A 20,590-nucleotide genomic window follows, 5' to 3' on the forward strand; every position below is an offset into this window, starting at 1 on the left:
AGAAGCCTAATTTAGAATAAATAATTGACAGATGTTTGGTATGTAAAAGAAAAACCCATGCAAGTAAGGGGAAAAGTGCAAACTTGACATGCACCACACGGGGACTGATCTTCTCAAGCCTTTAGGATGGCCATGCCGTCCTAGTTAAAATACAGCAAATGGACACAGGCAAGATATGGCACTGGCCTCCCTTTGAACAATTGTCTTTGAATACATTTTTCGAGCTGATCGCTTTCAGCTTCTCTTACTGAAGTTAAATGTGATATAAAATTTCTTTGGCTTGTGAAGTTCTTTCTGCTGTAAGTCACTATTTAAATAACCTTATTGTTATGTTATTTTTAATAAAGGCAGACTGATTTATTGACACGTTATAAAGTGCTGCTAGAATGGCACAAGCCCTACCACGCTTCCTAGATGTGCGTCTTGAACTGAGGGCTTTTCTTTTTCCTTTCTGACTCAGCAAAAATCTTTGAACCTCCTAAAATTCTGCAGGTTCCGCATTTTACACATGTATAAATATCAATCACCAAAAGACAAACCTCCATCACAGCCTGCCTGCCTCCCAGAGATTTCACTCGCAAGCGTTGCAGTCGAACTCCGAGATGTCAGCTAAACTGAGAGCCATCCTGCTTGCCATTGCACTCAGCATCTATGAGGTTTCTGGTAAGCCCTGCGGGACTCAAACTTGTGGTGACATGGCTGTGTTTTGCTTTAAATGTCTGTGTGATTCTTTTCTTTCTTAGTTTAGCAGGATGCATTTTGTCTCTTTTTAAGTAACATACAAACATAACAGCAAGCTTCACAGATGCTAAAGTAGTCACTGGTTGGAAAAAAAGACTTTGTGAAAGTTACACTTAATACTAATAGTAAATAGTTTATGTGTTACAATGTGCAGTATGTGGGTCAATCCAACCTTTTTTTTAAAGATCAGGGTCATGGCAGCAACCCTGGGCAGGACGCCAGTCCATCGCAGAGTAAATATGTACAAGTGAACATGATAAAAAGTGTTGGAGTTCAAAGCATGTCTGTTCATCAGAATTATATTTTGTTATTATATAATTTTTGCAAGGACATCCTTGTTCATACTGCATAAAACAAGGATCAGAAAGACAGAGTTCTCTATTGATGCCTATTATTAAGCTCATTCTGTCCATTTCCATGCTATTTTAAGAAAAATGTGGGGGATTTTTATGGATCAAGGAAAACTTAAAAATGTTTCCTATTAATTTAACTGCAGTTTGGTGTTTGCATTATGCAAATTTACTTTACGCAGGGGTTTTCAGGAGTGTATTAGGTCCTTGTTAAAGTGGAGGTAGCCTGTATGCCTCTCCTGAGAATGGCAATGCCATTTCATTAAAATACAAGCATTGAGATGTCCGCTCACGCTGAGTGTCACCACTTCAAGTTGTCATTACTTGCCTCATCCTTCAGTGACTGTAATACATCTCGCACACCAAAAGAAGTTCACATGAATTATTTTATGTTGGTAAGAATTTTATTTGACTATATATAAAATGAGGAGGTCCTACCTTTATTTATACTTATGGTAAGTACAATTAATATAAGATACTATAAAACTTCTACTTCTGTAGTTTGCTGATGGGCAAATTTTACTTTTACTTGAGTCAATTTCCAGAAAGGCATCTCAATTTTTGCTCAAGTATACATGTTGGGTACAACACCGTCTGGGCTATGCTGTAACTGCCATTATGAAATGCATTGTGTTCTGGCCATGGTGGACTTGTCCATTGCTGCTTCCTGCCTTGTGCCTGATGCTGATGGAATAGGCCCCAGCTCCCTGCAGTCCTTTAATGTAAAAAAGCCATTTTGTAAAACTAAGGATAAACAAGGGAAAAAAATCATTTCTTAAGTCACACCAGTTCCTGAGCATTTCAATTCAACAGCTTTCAGAAGTGACTAAGGAGCGCTGACTGAGTGTGGTATGGAGACAATGTTAATGCAATCGTTTAAATGAAGTTTTCATTGAAACAGATCAGTTTCCGGTTTTAAGTAAAAGAACTTCAAAAACCAATTGCTTACATAAATCTTCCAGGCTCAGGCAGCTGATCTACAGAAAATCATGTTCTAATATTACCTTCTGCACAGCTGATGTCAATTTATTTATTTGAATTTTGCTTCTTTTTACAGCTTTAAGCCTGACGGAACCAAGATGTAGATGTCTAAAGGTCACATCAAATTACATCGCTCCTCGGCATTTTAGCCACATTGAGATCATCCCTAAAAGTGCATACTGCAGCAAAGCTGAAATCATGTAAGTAGATTGGCTTGGTGGATGTACAAAATGAGATGGGTGACGAGTGAGGAGACATTTGGATGGCCAGATGTGCTGTATGAATCAAGAGCGAATGAAGGGTCACTAGACTGGCTAATACATCAGGGATGTGCTCCAAAACAATGCCACAGACACCGCAATTAGCATTTATGTCATCAGTGCATACTATTATATCATACCAGGAAATCATTTAAAGTTGGGGTTCAAAACAGTTTAGTATCGATTTGTGCAGTTTTCCTTTTTTTTGCCTTTCAGGTCATATCAATGTAGTATTAAAAACACAAATTAACAGATAAACCCCATCATTACTTTCTTATAGCAACCATACATTTTCTGGATTGACTTGCCATTACTGGGTCTCAGGACGCTGACCCATCAGTCTATCAAAGCGTTGCAGTCCCATATACATATCCATACTGCCTCGTGTGTTGCCAAGAGTAAATAGTGAGGAAGCTCATCTAGCCATTTTCTGAGCCAACAATCTCTGATAAAAGGTTTTAAATTGGCTAGTCCTTCTGGGATTACTGGCAGCAGACAGGAATCAGAACATAAGAAATTTGACAAAGCAGAGGAGATCATTCCGTCCATCAAGCTTGACACAGTGGCGAGTTTGTGCGTTCTACTTGTATCCATTTTTTTTTTCCTTGCACAACAGAGATTTGTGTGTCAGTTCAGTTGTACCCCCTTGGGTGCTCGCTGTTCCCTGTGATGGACTGGCACCCTGTCTAAATCTGGTTGACCTACCCAATCCTGCATTGATGTGTTCTGGCCTCCTCCAGAATTCAATTTAGGATTAAGGAGGCCAGAACACAAAGTTACAAAATGAATAAAAAATGTAGGTGTTTGGAAGAAAACCCAAGCATGCATGGCAAAAACATGGCACGTCCAAGTATTGATGAGGCCGGGAATTGATTTCAGGTCCTTTGGTAAAATCCTTTGTCATGTTTGTTATTTACTTACACTACAGCCATACCCAAGTTCCTCTTCTTCAGTTATTGGGCTCAATGTGCTGAAAGGTAACTGCTTGGATTATTTTTTAACAAACAGAAGTTCATCAAGAGATTTGTATAGCAGGGAACACCACTAGCTAGAATAAATATCAAGACGGAAAAAAGGCAGCCGCACTGATACACAACTATGACAGAAACATTCGGCCAACCATCCAGTCATCCCTCCATTCAAGGGAAAAGGCAGCTTTAGAAATAATGGAGGAACTAACCCTGAATGGGATGCCAAAACACTGCATTTCAGGTCATTACACTACAGTGATTCTCTCTTTGTGATGTTCAGTTGTTCATCGTTTGTGAAGTGAGGCACTGAATGAGCAGATTTTGGAGCATCAGAAACCTCCCTCACTGCAAGAACACAGCAAGATGATAAACAAAAGACAAAGAGGAAAAGATTCCCCGGGTGAAATGATTCTGAAGCAACCACTATCAATTCTTATAATCCAAATCTCTTTTCATCCATGTAAACCTTAATTTATGTTTCTGCATATAAACTGGGGTTTTTTTTTCTTTCTTTTAATAACAAAAAAAATTGGAAATTTTGTGGTGTGAAACAATGATGCCGTTTTATGTTAACATTTATTTGTTTAGCAAACACTTTTACAAAAAGAGGTCATCATAAACAAGTAAACATCAGTCTGACAGACTGTTTGGGAACAAGTGTTATATTGGGCAAGGTTACAAAACTGATGATTACGAGCGCAGAACAAAATGCAAGCTCTAATTACACTTCCTTGGTTACAAAAAACTTAGCAAAGCAATTATCAGTTGCACAGAAATTCACCAAACAGAGGCTTCTTATAGAGGCATTTCACAGAAATTGCTATAGTACTAGGGTGTTGTACCGTGTTAGCCATTATGAATTGTAGTGAGAAGGCAAGCAAAATGACACCTTTTATTGGCTAACTAAAAAGATTACAAAATGCAAGCTTTCGAGGCAACTCGGGCCCCTTCTTCAGGCAAGATGTAATGTTATGTAATGTAAGATGTAATGTAAGATTACATCTTGTCTGAAGAAGGGGCCCGAGTTGCCTCGAAAGCTTGCATATTGTAATCTTTTTAGTTAGCCAATAAATGGTGTCATTTTGCTTGCCTTCTCACTACATAGAAATTGCTAGAAAAGAGTGCGCCGGTGAAAACAGTGGTCTACTATTGAGCTGGTGAAAGAACTCAAATCCAAAAAGATCGATGCAGCTGTGTCATGCCTGACCAGCCTGCCCTAATTGCCTTGTTGCTTTGTGGGATTTGAGTTCTTCTCCTAGCACCAAACTAGACCAATGATGTCACCAAGCCACTCTTTTCTGCCGATTTACACAAGAATATCTGTATTGTTTCACAGTGTAATTTGTTTGCAAACTTCCTATGTGAAATAGTACTTTTTACTATTCAAAGATACTGTAGAAAAATGACTGCTCGCTTTTAAATAAAAACTAAGCTTTTAAAAAATTGAAGAAACTGTTTATAATGGATATTATTTTCCATTACAGAATAATTTCTCGTCATAAAACTACTATCTGCCTGGATCCAGGAGCAAAATGGGTGAAGAAATATGTTTCTGCTATCATTAGTCAGGTAGGTTTTATTTCATGGCTAGCTTTGCATTCTGTCCAAAATGATAGGAGTAGCATATTTAAAATAAATTAAAATGTAATAAAGGAGTCAATTATTTGAGAGGTCACTTTCCACACTGTCTTTCAATGCATTAAAATGTATTCCTACCAATTATTCAGATTATAAATTTGGGTGAATTCAGGGTAACACTGTTATTTAAAAAGTGTTATAAAGTCCATCCATCCATTCATTTTCCAACCCACTGAATCCAAACACAGGGTCACGGGGGTGTGCTGGAGCCAATCCCAGCCAACACAGGGCACAAGGCAGGAACCAATCCCGGGCAGGGTGCCAACCCACCACAGGACAGTGTTTTAAAGTCACCAATGAGAAATCTCGTTCTCGTATCGAGAGATGGGCTGTGAACCCAAGGCCTTCAAGTCAGTAAACTGGAGCTTGACCAGATGAGCAATAGGAAAGTTCCCTTTTCTAAACTGAAGGAGGTTTGCGATGTTTACATCGCAGCTTGACGGTTATTATATTAAGCAACATACATTGAGAGACTGGCAGAACTGGCATCATCTGCACCACCCTCACATCTGAGGGTGACCCAGAATCTGTCCATGGCAGCCAATGACAGATGTCAATGGATGATAAAAGTGGAGTCATACCACAACTGCAAGTTAGTGGCCCTTGGTGCGACTTTGCAGTCCACAAAGTGAGACACATCTTGGTAAAGGCTGGAAAGCAATAACATGGCTGCTGGGATGTCTTGTCCCACAGAAAGCCACTTCTCTTGTTGTTTTGTTTTTTTCTTTAAAGCATTCTCCTCTAATGTGGGTGTTTTCCTGTACCCATTGCTGCCGTCATATCAATTATTACAACCCTATGCTACAATATGCTGGGATGTCATAAAGACTAAAGAGTCCAACCATATTAAACTGGGACAAACCCTTATATAATATGTATAATTCACAAACTAGTGATCTGTCAAGTCATTCTTGGTCTGCCATATTGACGGAACAAGCTTTTATGGTCACCTTTTTATGTTAAAATGCCTGTTGAAGGTTTTCTCATTCTGAAAAATGTTTCTGAAGTTATCCCTTTCCTAACCCATTAGACCTGAACAGGGTCGCTGGAGCCTTTCCAGCCAACACAGGGCACAAGGCAGGAACAAGCCCTGGACAGAGAGCCAGTCCATCACAGGGGCCAACACACATACGCACAACCCAACCACACACTACGGTCAATTTAGTATTGTCTGCCCTCCTAACCTGCATGTCTTTGGACTGAAACTGGAGCACCCAGAAGAAGCCCACGCAGGCACGGGGTGAACATGCAAACTCCACACTGGGAGGTCCCAGGACCTGAACCCATGTCTAGTAATACTCTTAAAAATCTTGTAGTTTTCTTTAATCTTGCATTTTCTCATCTGCTAATTTAGAACTTTGTTTTGGGCAGCAGAGTTTTTTTTAAGCAGGGAATTGTATTATAATAATCTACTACCTTTTTATTGTTTATTAAATTATAAAACATAAAAATTAAATCTTTTATTATGATTAAAATCCATCGTGATGCAAATTAAAAAGCTGAGAATTCTTTCTTTGGGTTCCCAAAGGTGGCCCCAGCTAGCAGAGAAGGACACCCACACATTTAGTGCATGGCTGCCAACGTGTCCATTACACGACTGTTCCAGCAATTTTCAGTCGTAGCCTTCATTTACATAATCGTAGTGAGTCGGAGGCAGTCGGCGGCGTAATCCTGTGCAGACAGTTGCCTAATGTGACACCCCCAGCAACTCACTCTGACAAAATCAAAAAGGCTGAATTTTCTCTTAAGCCACAGTGGCGGGCTGCATGTGCATGACGACAGTCAACAGTCAATGAATGCTCATCCAGAAGTACAATCCATATGAAGAAGCAATGAGGAATAAGGATCAGGGATGTTTTGGACCTCAAAACAGAGGAGAAGCTCATCTCTCTGTTGCCTCATGTTTTACATAACAGAATTGAAAAAAAAAAAAAGGCCAGAGATTGTGGCAAAATTTAACATAAACTGTTAACCGTTCGTACAACACTAGCTCCGTCAGGCAGCAAGTTATTGGCTGTCAGAAAAAGGGCCGAGTTATGACCGGGCCACTAAACTTGACATGCCCAGCGATTTTCAGTCATGTAAATTATTATCCTGTGAGCTGTACAGTTGCATGTTTTAGAATATGCACAGTAAAGTATATTGAATAAAACTCCCCTTTTGTAAGTGCAAAACAGGAATATTAAGTAGAACGTATAAAATACAGGAAGAACCATTAACAACACTATAACATTATAGCAAAGCCTATGGACCCCACATCAGGATAAACTAGACTGCTGCCAGATTTTTTCTTTAACAACCAAGCAGAAAAATAAAACTCAACTTTGCTGTGATCTTCTGGTTTGAGTACAGGATAAAGAAGAAAATGTAACACGAGGAACTGAATGAAAGTAAGTGACTTCCACACAAGACATCTTGGATCCCGCTGAAGAACTTACCAGCAGGACCGTCCAGCTGTGTCTGAGATCTATATCTGCATATATCTGGATACAATAAAAAATAAAGAAATGCTCAATTGTTTTACAAGAGAATTAGAAATTATTAATATGTATATATTGTAAAATGAAATCCATGCACTATTATTGGCTTAATTGTTCGTTTACCAGAACAGAAAAAGTGAAAGAAAAAGTATCTTCATATTTTTTTGTAAACTACAAATAAAACAGTAAACTTACTACATCTCATTGCTGTTCATTTTTCCAGTATATTTTTTAAGTTATGGACATCTCAATTTGTGAAAATTCCACGTTGAAAACAGAGAATGTCTCATTCCACATATTTCTGTTTAACAATAACCCTTTAGTGAAATATTACATATTTTAATACAATTTGTTTAAGCTGTCATTTGACACAGAGGTAAAGCTCCATCCTTCCACTTTACGGTCATGGGAGCTCAACTTACTATCACTGGGGGCCGCAGTATGTCTGTCCTCAGCTAGAGGTTTTTGGTATGCTGGCTGGATGCCACACCACTTCAGAAGGATCTTCATGTAGTCCATATATCTCATTTTCAGACTTCTAGCAACGTTGTGTCTGTCCGTCAGTTACCCATATAGGACTTGTCCAAGGATGCAATGTGGTGGCATCCAAATTACATGTCCCAACCAGCACAGTGGTTGTGAACTAATAGGGTCTCGATACTGGGGATTTGGCTCCAGCTGTATATATCAGAGTATGGAACACTGTCTGACCAATTCAGAACCAGGCAGTGCTTAATGCAACAGATACAGAATTTTTCTGGGTCTCTGGTATGGTGTAAAGACCTAGAGAAGAGTGGAGATGCATATAACCTTGGAAACTGTGGCTTTAGTGAGTGGACATGGTTTCTGGAACTGAAAGAATCTGTAACAAAGACATCGAGAGGCTGTGGAGTCAAGGTTCAAGTATGCCTGGATACTCGCATCTATGTTACACAAAGGGGAAAGAATGCTGCCAAGGTAGCTGAAATAAGGTTCAACCTTGTGAGATTTGTCAATAATATATAAAGAGGGTGGGCTCCGTGTGGCAGTTGTTTACATGATGTTTGTCTTCTGACCTAAAGACTGAAGGAGTTGTAAATGGAGAAAATTATGTGGAGGGCTTTTTGAATTTCTGGCACTGAGTGGGCCACAAAAGCAAAGTCATCAGCGCACTGAAGCTCACGACTATGAACAGCTGAGAACATACTGAAAGATGGTAGACATTAAATGATAAAGAGGCTGCCACCCAGGTTATATTATGTGAGTAAGGAGTGTGACGACAGTGAGGAACATATGTTTAAAGTCACAGGAGCCAAGAATGCACTCACTGCATTCTAAATTTTTATTTATCAGTTGATTGATTGATTGACTGTATTTTCTGTTCTATGAGTCTGTATCCTTGTTCTTTGTTTCTGCTGCTGTATGCATCTGAATTTCCCCATGAGTTTAATAAAGTTTATCTAATCACATGGAACACTCATATGCACACAACCATATTGGGCCAATTTAGTGATACCAATTAACCTAAGCTGGACATTTTTGGAATTTGGGAGGAAAACTGAAGTACCCTGAGAAAAAATAAACTTTGAAAGGGCTGTGTTAACCCCTGCATTATAATAAAATGGGAATGATGCAAATATTTACCTTTGTTCACTTGCTGTCATGAGGACAGTGTAATAATATCATGACAAAAATGTGTACTTAGTTTCTAAAGTGTTTTGTTTTCTAACTGTACTTATTAGTTAGTTAGTATAGATAAAATCTCTGGGACTTACCAGTCAGCTAGCCCGGGGGGTTACAGGTGGGCTGAGATGAAAGCCCATTAACAGGCCACATGGTCTGGAATAGAATATATAGGTAGAATTTACGGTATACCTGCCCACTCCAGGATTAAAGAACGGGGGCTGATTCTGTCTGAACAGGACTGGAATAAAGCTGGGGAGTCAGCTTGCACGATGATATCTTATTGGTTAGAGAGCAACATAAACACAAGCTCATCAAGGAACTCTGTTCCTCTCTCGGTGGCCATCTTCTGACAGACCATACTGCCTGTTTGTGTTATTCATTTCAAGGACCATGCTGGAAAAGAGACTAATTCAACATACTAAGACAGGTATCCACCTGCTAATAGGCATATTAAATGCAATACGAACTGCTTATAATCAGGTTTTATTATTTTAAAAACATTCATTGCACTCTGCTATTTTTGGTGGTGTGGTAGCAGTATGGAATTTGGAACATTCTGTTGAGGTCTACGTAAAGTGTTTAAAAGGGGAAACAGGGTGACCTTAGGACCCTACCACAACAAAACATCTGGATTCACCAATTGTAACAATGACACATTCAATTATATAATGTGATGTGGTTTACGATAAAGGGGAAAACAATAGTGGACAGATGGGTGACTTCCAAGCATTTCTAATTAATTTGATATGTCATCAAGAATGAAAATAACCGAAGAACCGAGTTAATACCTCACTGCTTGGGAATCAGCTTTACAAGCAAAACAAGTAATAATAAATAATACTGTATAATAAACAATCATTTATTTGCTAATATTTTTTTTAACTTAAATCATGCTATATAGATATTCTTACAATACTACTGAAACTGAAACAGAACTGACTTTTTAAGATATCTCTAATTTGAAATTATTTGTGTCTCTCTAAATAATTGGCCCTAATATTTATTTAGTGCTAATATTTAGCACTTTTCATACAGTACATACCAGGAATCGAGGAGCAATTACAAAAATAAAGACACAACAGCTGAACTACAACAATAACACAACTGAAATTTGCAGTTTTCAAATGGCTATTTATTGCCTAGAAGGAAACAAAATTGAAAATTAGGAAAACAAAAAACAGAGGTGCAAAAGAACAAGCAGTTTTCAAATAGCCCTATACACCTTGAAGAACTAATACCCAAACTCCATATGAAAAAATACATGGTATTTGGACAAAGAATTATAAACTGAGCACCTCGTTTTTGGAGCTGCCAAATTAAATAAAAATCTTTAAAAGGCAGGACTGCTTTAGCACAATTACTGGCTTTGTGCAATCTGTTTCACATTTTGATGTTTATAGTTCACAACTGCCATACAGTGCACATCTCGCACGTTTCAGGCTGTACTTATGTGCTGTTAAAAGATGACATCTACTTTGACAAAAGGAGTAACTGATAAAAAGCTGGTGATTATCTAGAAGGGCTTCCCCAACTAGTATAGTAGGTAGTCAGTTACCAAAAGTGCCAAATGTGACAATTTGTTGGAAGAAGGCTGGTTCAGAGAAGTCAAGCGTGTAGTGCACATTCATTCCTCCTTCATAAAGAATTCCTCATACCTTTGATGGTTGATCTTATTAGGTCCAATCCAATTTTACGGACTAACTTATTCCATTGCAGATATGCCACAGGCTAAAAGCTGTTCTGGCTGCCATCAAGTGGAAGGCAGAACTCAACCCTGGATGATCACCAGTCCATTCAAGGAGCATTCATTCCCAAAAGGGTTACAGTGGTCAACCAGTCGAACCTGCATGTCTATGGGGTTCAACTGGAGTACCTTAGGAGACTACACATTTGCAATGGGAACCTTCAAAGCAGCAGTGTTAACCACTACACCACAAGCATTAGCATTATGATTTTTAAAATGTAGAATAAAGGCTGGCATGGAATTTGAAAAAATAAATGGCTATTTGCTTAACAATGTGTACTGATAGGTTTTCAGTTTTGATAATCAAAATATACAAAAAAAGTAGTGAGTGTTGCTTTATACAACTGATTAAAAGTGCAGGTACTACAACAGCAGCAAGATACATTTTCATATGTCACTGGTACCTACAGGAAGCCAGAAATAGGCAGGAGGGGAAAAAAGGGAGGGAGTTCATCCTGCACTAAAAAGTTAGATATACGAGTCAACATTAGTTGAGCTTTCATTTTTTTTTAGCATGGAATAAACATTTTCCCATTTTAATTTGTTTTTAGATGGTGTGTGAAACTGCAACAGAAGACTTTTCAATGAACCAGCCTTGCAACTAAATCATGAGAGTAGTGCATGAACCAGCTACTTAACCAAGGTAACGGAAAAAGTTAAATGAAACACAAAAAAACACTACCTGAACACAAGGCAGAGACATACAGTATCTTACATCACTCTTTTGTTATAGGTTACACAGTTTGCTTTTAAAAGATACAATAAAGAAAAATTAAGTGAAATTTTACATTCAACCAAACATCCAGAGCCAACAGTGGAAGTCACAACAAATATCCCTTTACTGCTTTCTGTTAAGGGTTATGAGCAGTTAAGACAGGTCTTGTACAAGGATTCACATCACCTTTTTAATTTAAGGAAATAAAAGAAGCCTTCACATTGAATGCTATTAGCTGTGAAATGTGGCATAGATTTCTGTGTCCACACTGCTACGTTTTGCCAGTATATAAAATTCATTATCACAAAATACACATTTGTTTCAATTTCACATTTACTATGAAATATGTGTACACTGATTTACTGTACGCAGTAGTTGGAATGACAGACTTTATCATCTCTAAATAAGGCTACATTCACATTATCTGGCTGAAGTGTCTCAAATTTGATTTGTTGCCTTAATGTGACACAAATTTGAGGTTTTCAGATGGATAAACAAATCTGAGCTCTTCATGTCAGATTTATGTTGCTTTCAGATGTGGTCCTAGATCGGATACATATCCAATTTGTGGTCATGCAACATGAATGAAAATGATCAGATCGGAAATCATGTGGCTTTTCTTTGTTTTTATGTATGGGCTGAGTGTGGTCGTCATCAGCCAGCACCAGCAAAATAACAATGGAGGAGAGCTACAGCTGTGAAAATAGCCACAGTCCCACCATTGGTGGCTCCTTTCCCATACTCAAACATCTCTTGGTGCAGCAAAAACGAGCCATATGGCCTTTTCTTCACCTTCTCGACCTAATGTACAGTACACAAGCCACTAGGGTGTTCATTTTGTTGGTTTTAATACCACAAGTCATCTCACAACTATGAAGTTTCTTGCTGTTGGTAACGTATATGACTTATGTACAAATGTATCAATGTGCGCATGCATGCCATTCTGGAGTAACAGTACGTTCACAGTACAGTAAGATACAGGTCACTTATATTTCTGAACTGTCAAGATAGGCATATCCGATCTGAGCAGAAAATCTAAATTGAGCAATGAGGTTTCCAATGTGAATGTAGCCTAATAGCCAAACATTCCTTACTTATTATTAAAATAAAAATCTGTTCCTTCAGAAAAGATGTCATTTTTTTACTGTTGTGCGTGTAGGAGAACAAAGTAAAGTCAAAGTGCTGTCAGAATTATATATGCTATTTTTCATGAGGAACCACTTTACTGAAAATCTTGATAAAATTTAAAATAATTTAAAGCACTGTGTGGATAACAAGGTAATACTGTGTCTGTTAAAATATATTCATGGGAGACATAAGGTTACAGCAAGCAACATTAAGACAACTTTTTTTCTTTATTTCTACTGACAGGTAAAATACATTCAGCTGAATTTGTGGGCATATATGTCTTAAAAACAAATTTACAACACTCTTAAAAAATCTAGTGCAATTTTGTACTTTTGGCTTTTTTCTGTTAACAATTATATCAAAAACATGTACAAAAGGAAATGCACAACTTAAGAACAATTCATTAATGACTTGCTGGACAAAAAAATGAAAAAGGCCTAGAAACCAAGTGCTAGTATCCAAATGTCGTCACTGTCACCCTGTAAAGTGATATGAAGCTTTGAGAGACCTGCATTTCGTGTAAGAAAAGAGTAACCCATTATGGGAAAAATGTGGACTTTATCTTTTTTTCTTTTCACCCGTGTGATGACATTGAAAAAACTCAACTCTTTAAAGGTAAGGAATGCTGGTTTTACAACTCTTTGTGCCATCATAGGTATGTGGCTGCTAAATGTCCCATGCTTGTCAACACCCCTCATCCAAAATGGAAATAACTAAAACACCTGCTCATGTTTTTGTTGCAGAAAATGCAAAATTTCATAAACCTTAACAAGGCATTTACTCCAAAAACCTTTTTGTAGAAGGGTGTTTTTTATTTTATAATCTCTGCATGCTGAGGCAGTATTATTGTTAGAAAAAGCCATGTCAATGATGTAAACCAGGGAATGACTTGAAAAATAATATCGTGAGTCCACCAGAATTTGTTAGACACTTCCTGTGACTCATAAGTTGGTACAAACCAATTTTCATTCTACTGCTTGAAGGCATTCTTAGTGAATTTAGGGGCCCCATCCTCAAATACAGATAAACTACAAGATTCTGATTAAAATGTCAAGTATTCTCTAAACCACCCACAAGTAGCTAAACACATAATGCAGATGATGTACTTTAACGTAAGAAGACTTGGATATCTGTGTGGCCAACAATGTGTAACAGTTTATTCAGGTTAATAGAAAGTAATATCCTTCAGTTTGTACTCTTTTTTTTTTTTTTTTTTTTTAAACCTTTACTGTATTACATTATACCACCTTTGTAACAAAATACTTCAAATAAATATTACTAGCTTCTTGTTCCCAGTTGTCAAATATTTCAAAGAACAGTGCAATAAAGTATTTCTGGCAGCTACACTCATGGCTATTTTAAAAAGATCAAAAATGTTATTTATTGCTTAGTTGTGGTGTAATCTCAGAATTAAAACATCAAATGTGTAAATTCGCGGAACAGAAATGTTTATACTCGATGGGAGATGTTATACAATGGATTCGTGCAAAGGTGTTTCACTTCCTGAATTTTTTTTCCCCCAGTAGTGTTGAAAATTCACTTTATTAAAAGAATACAAAAGTTGACAATGGCTTAAAAAGGTGCATTTTGCAGCAGAGAAATTCCAAATCAACACCCTTTCACAACAAAGTGGCAATATGTGTACAGTGAAAAACCCCTTTGTAATATACATTTTCCCCAAAATGTTTTAAAAATTGTTTCCTGTATTATCAAAACATGGGTGGTGAGGGATTAGGAATTCCCAACTTACAGTCTTTACATGAGAATTTTTTTAAATAAAATAGCTCTGACAAAATACTGGGAGTGAAGTATGGACTTAATCTCATGCTCACAAAAGGAGGACATCAAGGTGTGCTTGTTCTGAAGCGATGGCTTAATTAAGCGATACTATCATGTATAAAACCAGACAGAAATGGTGAATGCAAGCTAAACCACTTGGGTTTACTTTTTGTTATACAGCAAGATGAACATTTGCCGTGATCATTTGGGCACAATGTGTGCAAAGCAGTAACTGCAGAAAACTACTGCAGAGTTCAATACTTGATTTTTTTTTTTCATGATTAAGTACACGATCTGTGAAGGTTTCATATGACATGAAAAGTCGCTGGATAATAATAATATCACTTGGATTTTCAATAATCTATTATTTTTAAACCTGTTAAAAGCAGAAAAATGTTTTTGCAAACGTTATATGTATAAACAGAAAAATCTGACATACATTGTTTGAATTTGGGTTGAAAAGTATCTTATCCAAAAACGAAAACGGAATAATGAAGCCAGGCACCAGCCTTCATTTTTATGATTAAGGATAACACTTGAGGGAGTTTTGTCTCACCTGACTGATTGCAAACACAAAAGTATTTATGCTTATGGAGGATTCCTTTTCCTTCACTGGCTATTGTTGGTAGAATCTGCAACAACAAACGAGTACGCTTGTGCACAAAACACAGCCTAGATAGATACAGTACAAGTAAAATGGTTAGCACAATATTGTAACTTCCCCTATCCTAGACAGTTTTGGTTTGTTATCATGTGCAACATCGAGACAGACAGAATGAGTTGGCCTTTCATTGATTTTTAAGCGTTACTAAACTTCACTTTAATGGCATCAAAATAAAAAAATATACCAGAAGGTAAAGATCCAATCATTTTAATAAGTGGTCAAGATTTCTTCCCCCCTCATGTGTTTTCAGTTTTAGCTGCAAGTGTCCAAAACATCTAAAAAATGTTTGCATCTAAGGCCAATATGATGTCAAGCAACGAATAAAAAAATAAATAAATAAAACCTTTTTAATATGTGCAAACCATTCAAAGAAGCAAGTCTTGAAAGGGATCAGTATGTGAGCCATACTTCACTCCTATACTTTAGATTTTACAATTGTACAGGTCCGTAGTAAAAGACTTCAGTCCTCTGAGTAGGGTCCTACTACCTTCGCACAGGCAGGTGGACCCCATTGATAGGGGCTGGGAGAGGTGGACGAAGCTCGAATTGAGCCAGCAGGGAGAAGTGGTCAGAAGGGATGTGAGGGTGAGGACAGCCGGTTATGCTGTTGTCAATCAGCCACTGAGGATCCAAAGGCCCAAGAACACCCAGTATGCTCATGTGAGCCTTAGAATAGAAAATGTAGTCAATTACACCCTAGAGAGGGAATAAATAAGTAAAATAAATAAATCACACACAATAAATAAATAAAAATGATAAAGATCCAGCATACAAAAGTTGATCCAAACTACCTTATACAAATTTTGAGTATTATATGTATTATTTTATACTTTCTTTACAGAGTTTAAACCAAAAATGAAATGCCTTTAAAAACACTTTCCTCTGCACAAAATCTATTAATCTATTTTTCAGACCTCACTTAACCCCTTCCAGTGCAGTAAGACAGCCAGTGCCTACCAGGGCATCATTGGGCCCCTGGATAGGCCACTAGGATTTTGTAAGGCACACTGATGCAAGCCTGCACTCACTCATACAAGTACAATTTACAGTCAACAAATAACTTAATGTGTACAGCTTTCAACTTTAGGATTTAGAAAGATAATTAGAGTATCTAGGGAAATACTCATGCTGAACCTCAGAACATAAGAAAGTGAACACGGCTTACCTTAAAGTCATACGTGTAATTTGTATAAGGCATCAGGTTGTTTTCATAGGCGCTCTTCAACTGAAAACCATGAGTTATTTGGCCATCAGAATTTCCATTTTTTCCATTGCAACTGAAGTTCATTAAACATTCATTATATCTCAGTTCTTTGAAATCCTTGTGATTTGCAGCTACTCCACCATTACTTAAGTATTCTACAACACCTAGAGAACAAAAGACAGACTCATTCAAAAATTCCAACTTATGGCATTCACAAGTAACTTCTAACAGCCACCATGCAAATATCCTAAATTAAGACACGCAGTCAGTCCTACACCGACAATGTTGAGAGTATGTTTAACAAAAGCACCACCAAAATTATTTCCAAAATATAAATGGCAAATTGCTTAAGGATTAAACTTACCTTAAAAGCAAATAAAGATATAGATTGAAGATTTAAAAAATACCAAATGGGAACTCTTCAAAATTACAATGTTAAGTTAAATAGCCTACAATTAAAAAGTTAAAAAATGTTTTATATAATTCAATTCTATTTTAAATAAAAATGGTCTTATTTCATTGAGATTTAGAGGTTGTTCCCCATAAACACATGCACATTTACTCATTCATCCACCTTCTTAACCTGATTATTCAGATATGCACATTTGCACTTTTCAAAATAAGGTTTAGAAAGGCGCCTTCCATAAGTTGTCTTATTATCGTGCTGACCTACTTTTGTCAAATTGACTGCTGGCTCACTCCCTACGCCCAACGTTTGATCCTGAGGGTTGTTTTTTTTTTATCTCACATTTTTTTGCCAGCAGTGTCATTTGACAGTTAACACAATTTTAAAGATTGCTTTTTTTCGTCAGTAAGTCTCAACCCTATTTTATTAACAAGAAAAAAAAACATTTTTATTCTGATCCTAATGTTCTAGCAAATGATTACCAAGAGCCATTACACCACAGGAAAGACAGCAGTTCACTGAAGAGCATGCCAATGTTCACACCAGCATTCATTGATGAACCAAGTTTGAGTGGTATATCATCCTGACAGCATGTCTTTTGGCTGGTGGGAGGAAAATGGATTTCTGCTTTATTTTTGACTATGGTGCCTTCGACGTAGATTTTCTGCAAGTTCTGAGATCATGTCACGATATCACATCATTAAATAACAGAAGATAAAAGTTACCGGGTCATGAGCACAGACACCACCAATGTGGCACAAGGAAGCCTAAATAACACAGGAGACCTTCCAAAACAGAGACAAAAAAACATCGAAAGACCATAAACATTTATGAAGTGCTAAGACACACAACTGAAAACAAGTACATACAGATGTCCAAAAATTTTTGAATTCATGCCTCTTAGATAAACAATACTTTATTTGTCAAAAGTGGAAATGGTAACTTCTTTATACTATAAATGATACCAAGACTTTTGGCAAGTAAAAATTGCTTTTTATAACATGAAAAGATGTTATAGTCTTCCTCATGTGACTTGCTGATGACAGTTAAGGCAGAATTCATGAATATAGTGGATGGAATAAGGCGAACATACTGTTGTAGTAAATGAGCACAGATTACAGTACTGATTCTACAACCCAAAGAAAGTGATAACATCCATGCTGACCTGTAAACCAATACAAGAAATTCTCTGAAAAACAAGCTTTGCTGGTACTCTGATAACTCTAGTGGGAAGCAAATGGTGACTACGAGGTGACATGATTGAAGTTTTTAAAATTATAAAAGGAATTAATACAATGGATGCCTGTTATTACTTTAAATGAAGTTCTTCAACATGAAAACAGGGGCACTTGTGAAAGGTAGATTTTTCATATGTATTTGTTTTTTCACACAGAGAACTATGGACACATGGAATAAATTACCAAGCAGTGTAGTCGACAGTGGTACTTTAGGGACTTTCAAAACTCGACTCAATGTTATTTTGTAAAAATTTGGCAAATAGAACTGGCAAGCGTTGTTGGCCTGAATGGAATTGCCTGGCCTCATCACAATTGTTAAAGGCGCTCAATAAATGAAAAACTTATTATTAATTGTTCAAAAGTTATAAAAAAAAAAACACACACACATTTTGTCTCATTTTGCCCTGACAAGGTATAAATTTTCTTTAAGCTGACTTCTTCAAACTGGCTTCAAAGCATCCTTATCCCTGTACCAATCTAATCTAATATTAATAAATATTGTAACTTTCATAAACTGCAGGATTCACATGAGCAAATGATATCAGATATGTTTATTAGTTTGTGTCCTGAAAAGAAAAAACTGTATATCAGGTTCACTTTTTCATCTAGTGTACAGGCAGAATCACACGTGTACATACAAACCTCTATGTACTTGTACGCTTAACAACAAAAAAAAACTTTGTTTTAATGACGTTTGTCTTATCTAAATTGCTCATTTAAATAAATAACATCTCAGCCATAGAACATACATTTGACTCAGCAATTTAACTCACTTATACCATTTAACTAACACAGGACAAACATGTACAAACAGATTTTATTTTATATAGCAGCTTTGTAAAGTAGTCATAATCCTAAGGCAAAGTTCAAAACTATAGTGTGTATAACTGTGTATCAAAAATCTACATACTTCAATTGAAATTTTAGCCTTTGTTTAATTGAAATTCAATATCAAGACAAATCATAACAGACCTTTTTCCATCATTAATAAGATCTTGAAAACAATAATACAGTAAAAAAAAATAAACTATTGGATCATTTTTTGGAAAAATAATTTAACAAACTTTCAATGCCTTAAACTAGGCCATTCTGTCCAATCACCATTAACCGTTTTTATCTTTACCATCTAAAAATTAAATATCTAGATTGCTTTTTATTGCTGTCATTTACTAAGCTCAGTTTTTACTTGGCACAAGTAGTCTACCCACTGGCAAATAGTAATTTTCAACACATTAATATTCACAAGGAAGGAGGTATTTATTTTTAATACCTGAATCTGGCAGAGAGTTAAGATCTGCACATAACACGATAGGGATTGCACTGCCATCAGATCCTGAAGTAGCTGGCTTTAGACAGCCAATTATACTCTTCAATTCCGAAATAAACATCATAGTCTGGATGAGTTTTACATCGGAGTATTCAGGGTCCCAATGCATATGAGCGTTGGCCACTAAAATCATCTGTTTTTCAATCTGAACTGGTTTGATACCTGTAGGCAAAGATGAAAAACAAAACAATGCAAATCTGAATTTGTCAGTGTTTCTGAAATGAGTTTGAATTGTTATTTGCATATTTTATGAAACTGCTTACACTTTTCACAAAAGACTAATAAAACCATACGATAAATAACCATTTTAAGTACATAATGTAGTCATTATTTTAAATTTCCATACCTCCCACAAAGTTCTCACTGTTGATCTCTAACAATACTGCCATACCAATGTTGTCTTTCGTCATGACTCGATTCAACATTACTTCTGATCCTTCTGAATTTGCCATTGCTACTTGGTTAAATTCTACTGTATGGTTTTGCACCAATGTAAATCTGAAAATGTCAAAGGCAAAAATCATAAAGGATGGTTCACTAGATAAGCAAAAACTACTATTATTGTATTCAATATATTAATTTGATAGGTACAAGTCGCTAAAAGCCTTGAGACTGTATTCATGAAAAGTATATTGCACTAATATATATATTTGCTTGATACATTTAAAACAATGTTTTATAAAAACAACCAAGTGTTAACTGCTGTGATCATTACAAACCAAACTCCAAGCTGAATAACCAGCAAGTGCAGTGCACCCGAAATATTAGATGCCACTTTTTGTACATTTTTACAAATGAATCATTAAATCATTCATTCATTTTTCAACCTGCCTATCCTAGGAACAATAGGCCCAAACAAATTAACTTTTGATCTATTATACAGTATATTTTCATTTCTTAAATAGAATTGGAGGCCACATCTACCTGTCCGATTTAATTTAAACCATTGGGCCATACAAAACATATGTTAAAATCAATTCTCATCTTCCATTTAACTATTCTGTCTCTGATCAAATGTTTTCTTGCTTCCTTCCAGACTTGCCATGGAAAAATTGCATCAGCAGAATAATAAAAAACAATCCACAGAATGTAAAATAAAATATGCTGATTATGTATCTTTTAATTTTTTTTTTCATCTATACCCATACTATTTTTCAGTCAGAGTATAATTTTTTGTAGTTTTAAGACAGTTGGGCAGTCATGAGGTTGTAAGTATGAACATAGATCATTTTAAGAAATGTTGATATATTTAATTGAAATATAGTTAACATATTTGTAGCGTGGGTGGCACAGTAGTGC

The 20,590-nt window shown here is 36.5% G+C and overlaps 2 protein-coding genes across 4 annotated transcripts in view; one reads left to right on the forward strand and one right to left on the reverse strand.

Annotated features, from left to right (window-relative positions):
• Nucleotides 1-481: 481 nt before the first annotated feature.
• LOC114655148 (interleukin-8) lies at nucleotides 482-7,610 on the forward strand. Its single transcript, XM_051929555.1, has 4 exons — nucleotides 482-663; nucleotides 2,149-2,272; nucleotides 4,788-4,876; nucleotides 7,301-7,610. Exons 1-4 carry the CDS (start codon nucleotides 603-605, stop codon nucleotides 7,327-7,329), a joined length of 303 nt encoding a protein of 100 aa, XP_051785515.1. The 5' UTR covers nucleotides 482-602; the 3' UTR covers nucleotides 7,330-7,610.
• A 2,586-nt stretch (nucleotides 7,611-10,196) lies between these two features.
• Nucleotides 10,197-20,590, reverse strand: part of cnot6l (CCR4-NOT transcription complex, subunit 6-like) — a 56,977-nt gene continuing 46,583 nt past the window's right edge. For all 3 annotated transcript variants that reach the window (XM_028805591.2, XM_028805593.2, XM_051929549.1), the window contains 4 exons: nucleotides 19,638-19,789; nucleotides 19,235-19,453; nucleotides 16,282-16,484; nucleotides 10,197-15,812 (listed from right to left, as the gene is read on the reverse strand). In XM_028805591.2, the coding sequence (XP_028661424.1) occupies nucleotides 15,600-15,812; nucleotides 16,282-16,484; nucleotides 19,235-19,453; nucleotides 19,638-19,789 (787 nt within the window). In that variant the 3' untranslated portion in view covers nucleotides 10,197-15,599. The remainder of the gene's footprint in view (nucleotides 15,813-16,281; nucleotides 16,485-19,234; nucleotides 19,454-19,637; nucleotides 19,790-20,590) is intronic.

The sequence above is a fragment of the Erpetoichthys calabaricus genome, chromosome 7 (assembly GCF_900747795.2).
Source record: "Erpetoichthys calabaricus chromosome 7, fErpCal1.3, whole genome shotgun sequence".
Classification (NCBI taxonomy): Eukaryota; Metazoa; Chordata; class Cladistia; order Polypteriformes; family Polypteridae; genus Erpetoichthys; species Erpetoichthys calabaricus.

What these genes read in the sequence shown, in the direction of transcription:
- LOC114655148 (XM_051929555.1), top strand. Translation starts at nt 603, where the DNA reads ATGTCAGCTAAACTGAGAGCCATCCTGCTTGCCATTGCACTCAGCATC. An exon ending in CAGCATCTATGAGGTTTCTG is followed by an intron (nt 664 to 2,148) that starts GTAAGCCCTGCG and finishes TTCTTTTTACAG; the next exon opens with CTTTAAGCCTGACGGAACCA. An exon ending in TGCTATCATTAGTCAGGTAG is followed by an intron (nt 4,877 to 7,300) that starts GTTTTATTTCAT and finishes TACAGGATAAAG; the next exon opens with AAGAAAATGTAACACGAGGA.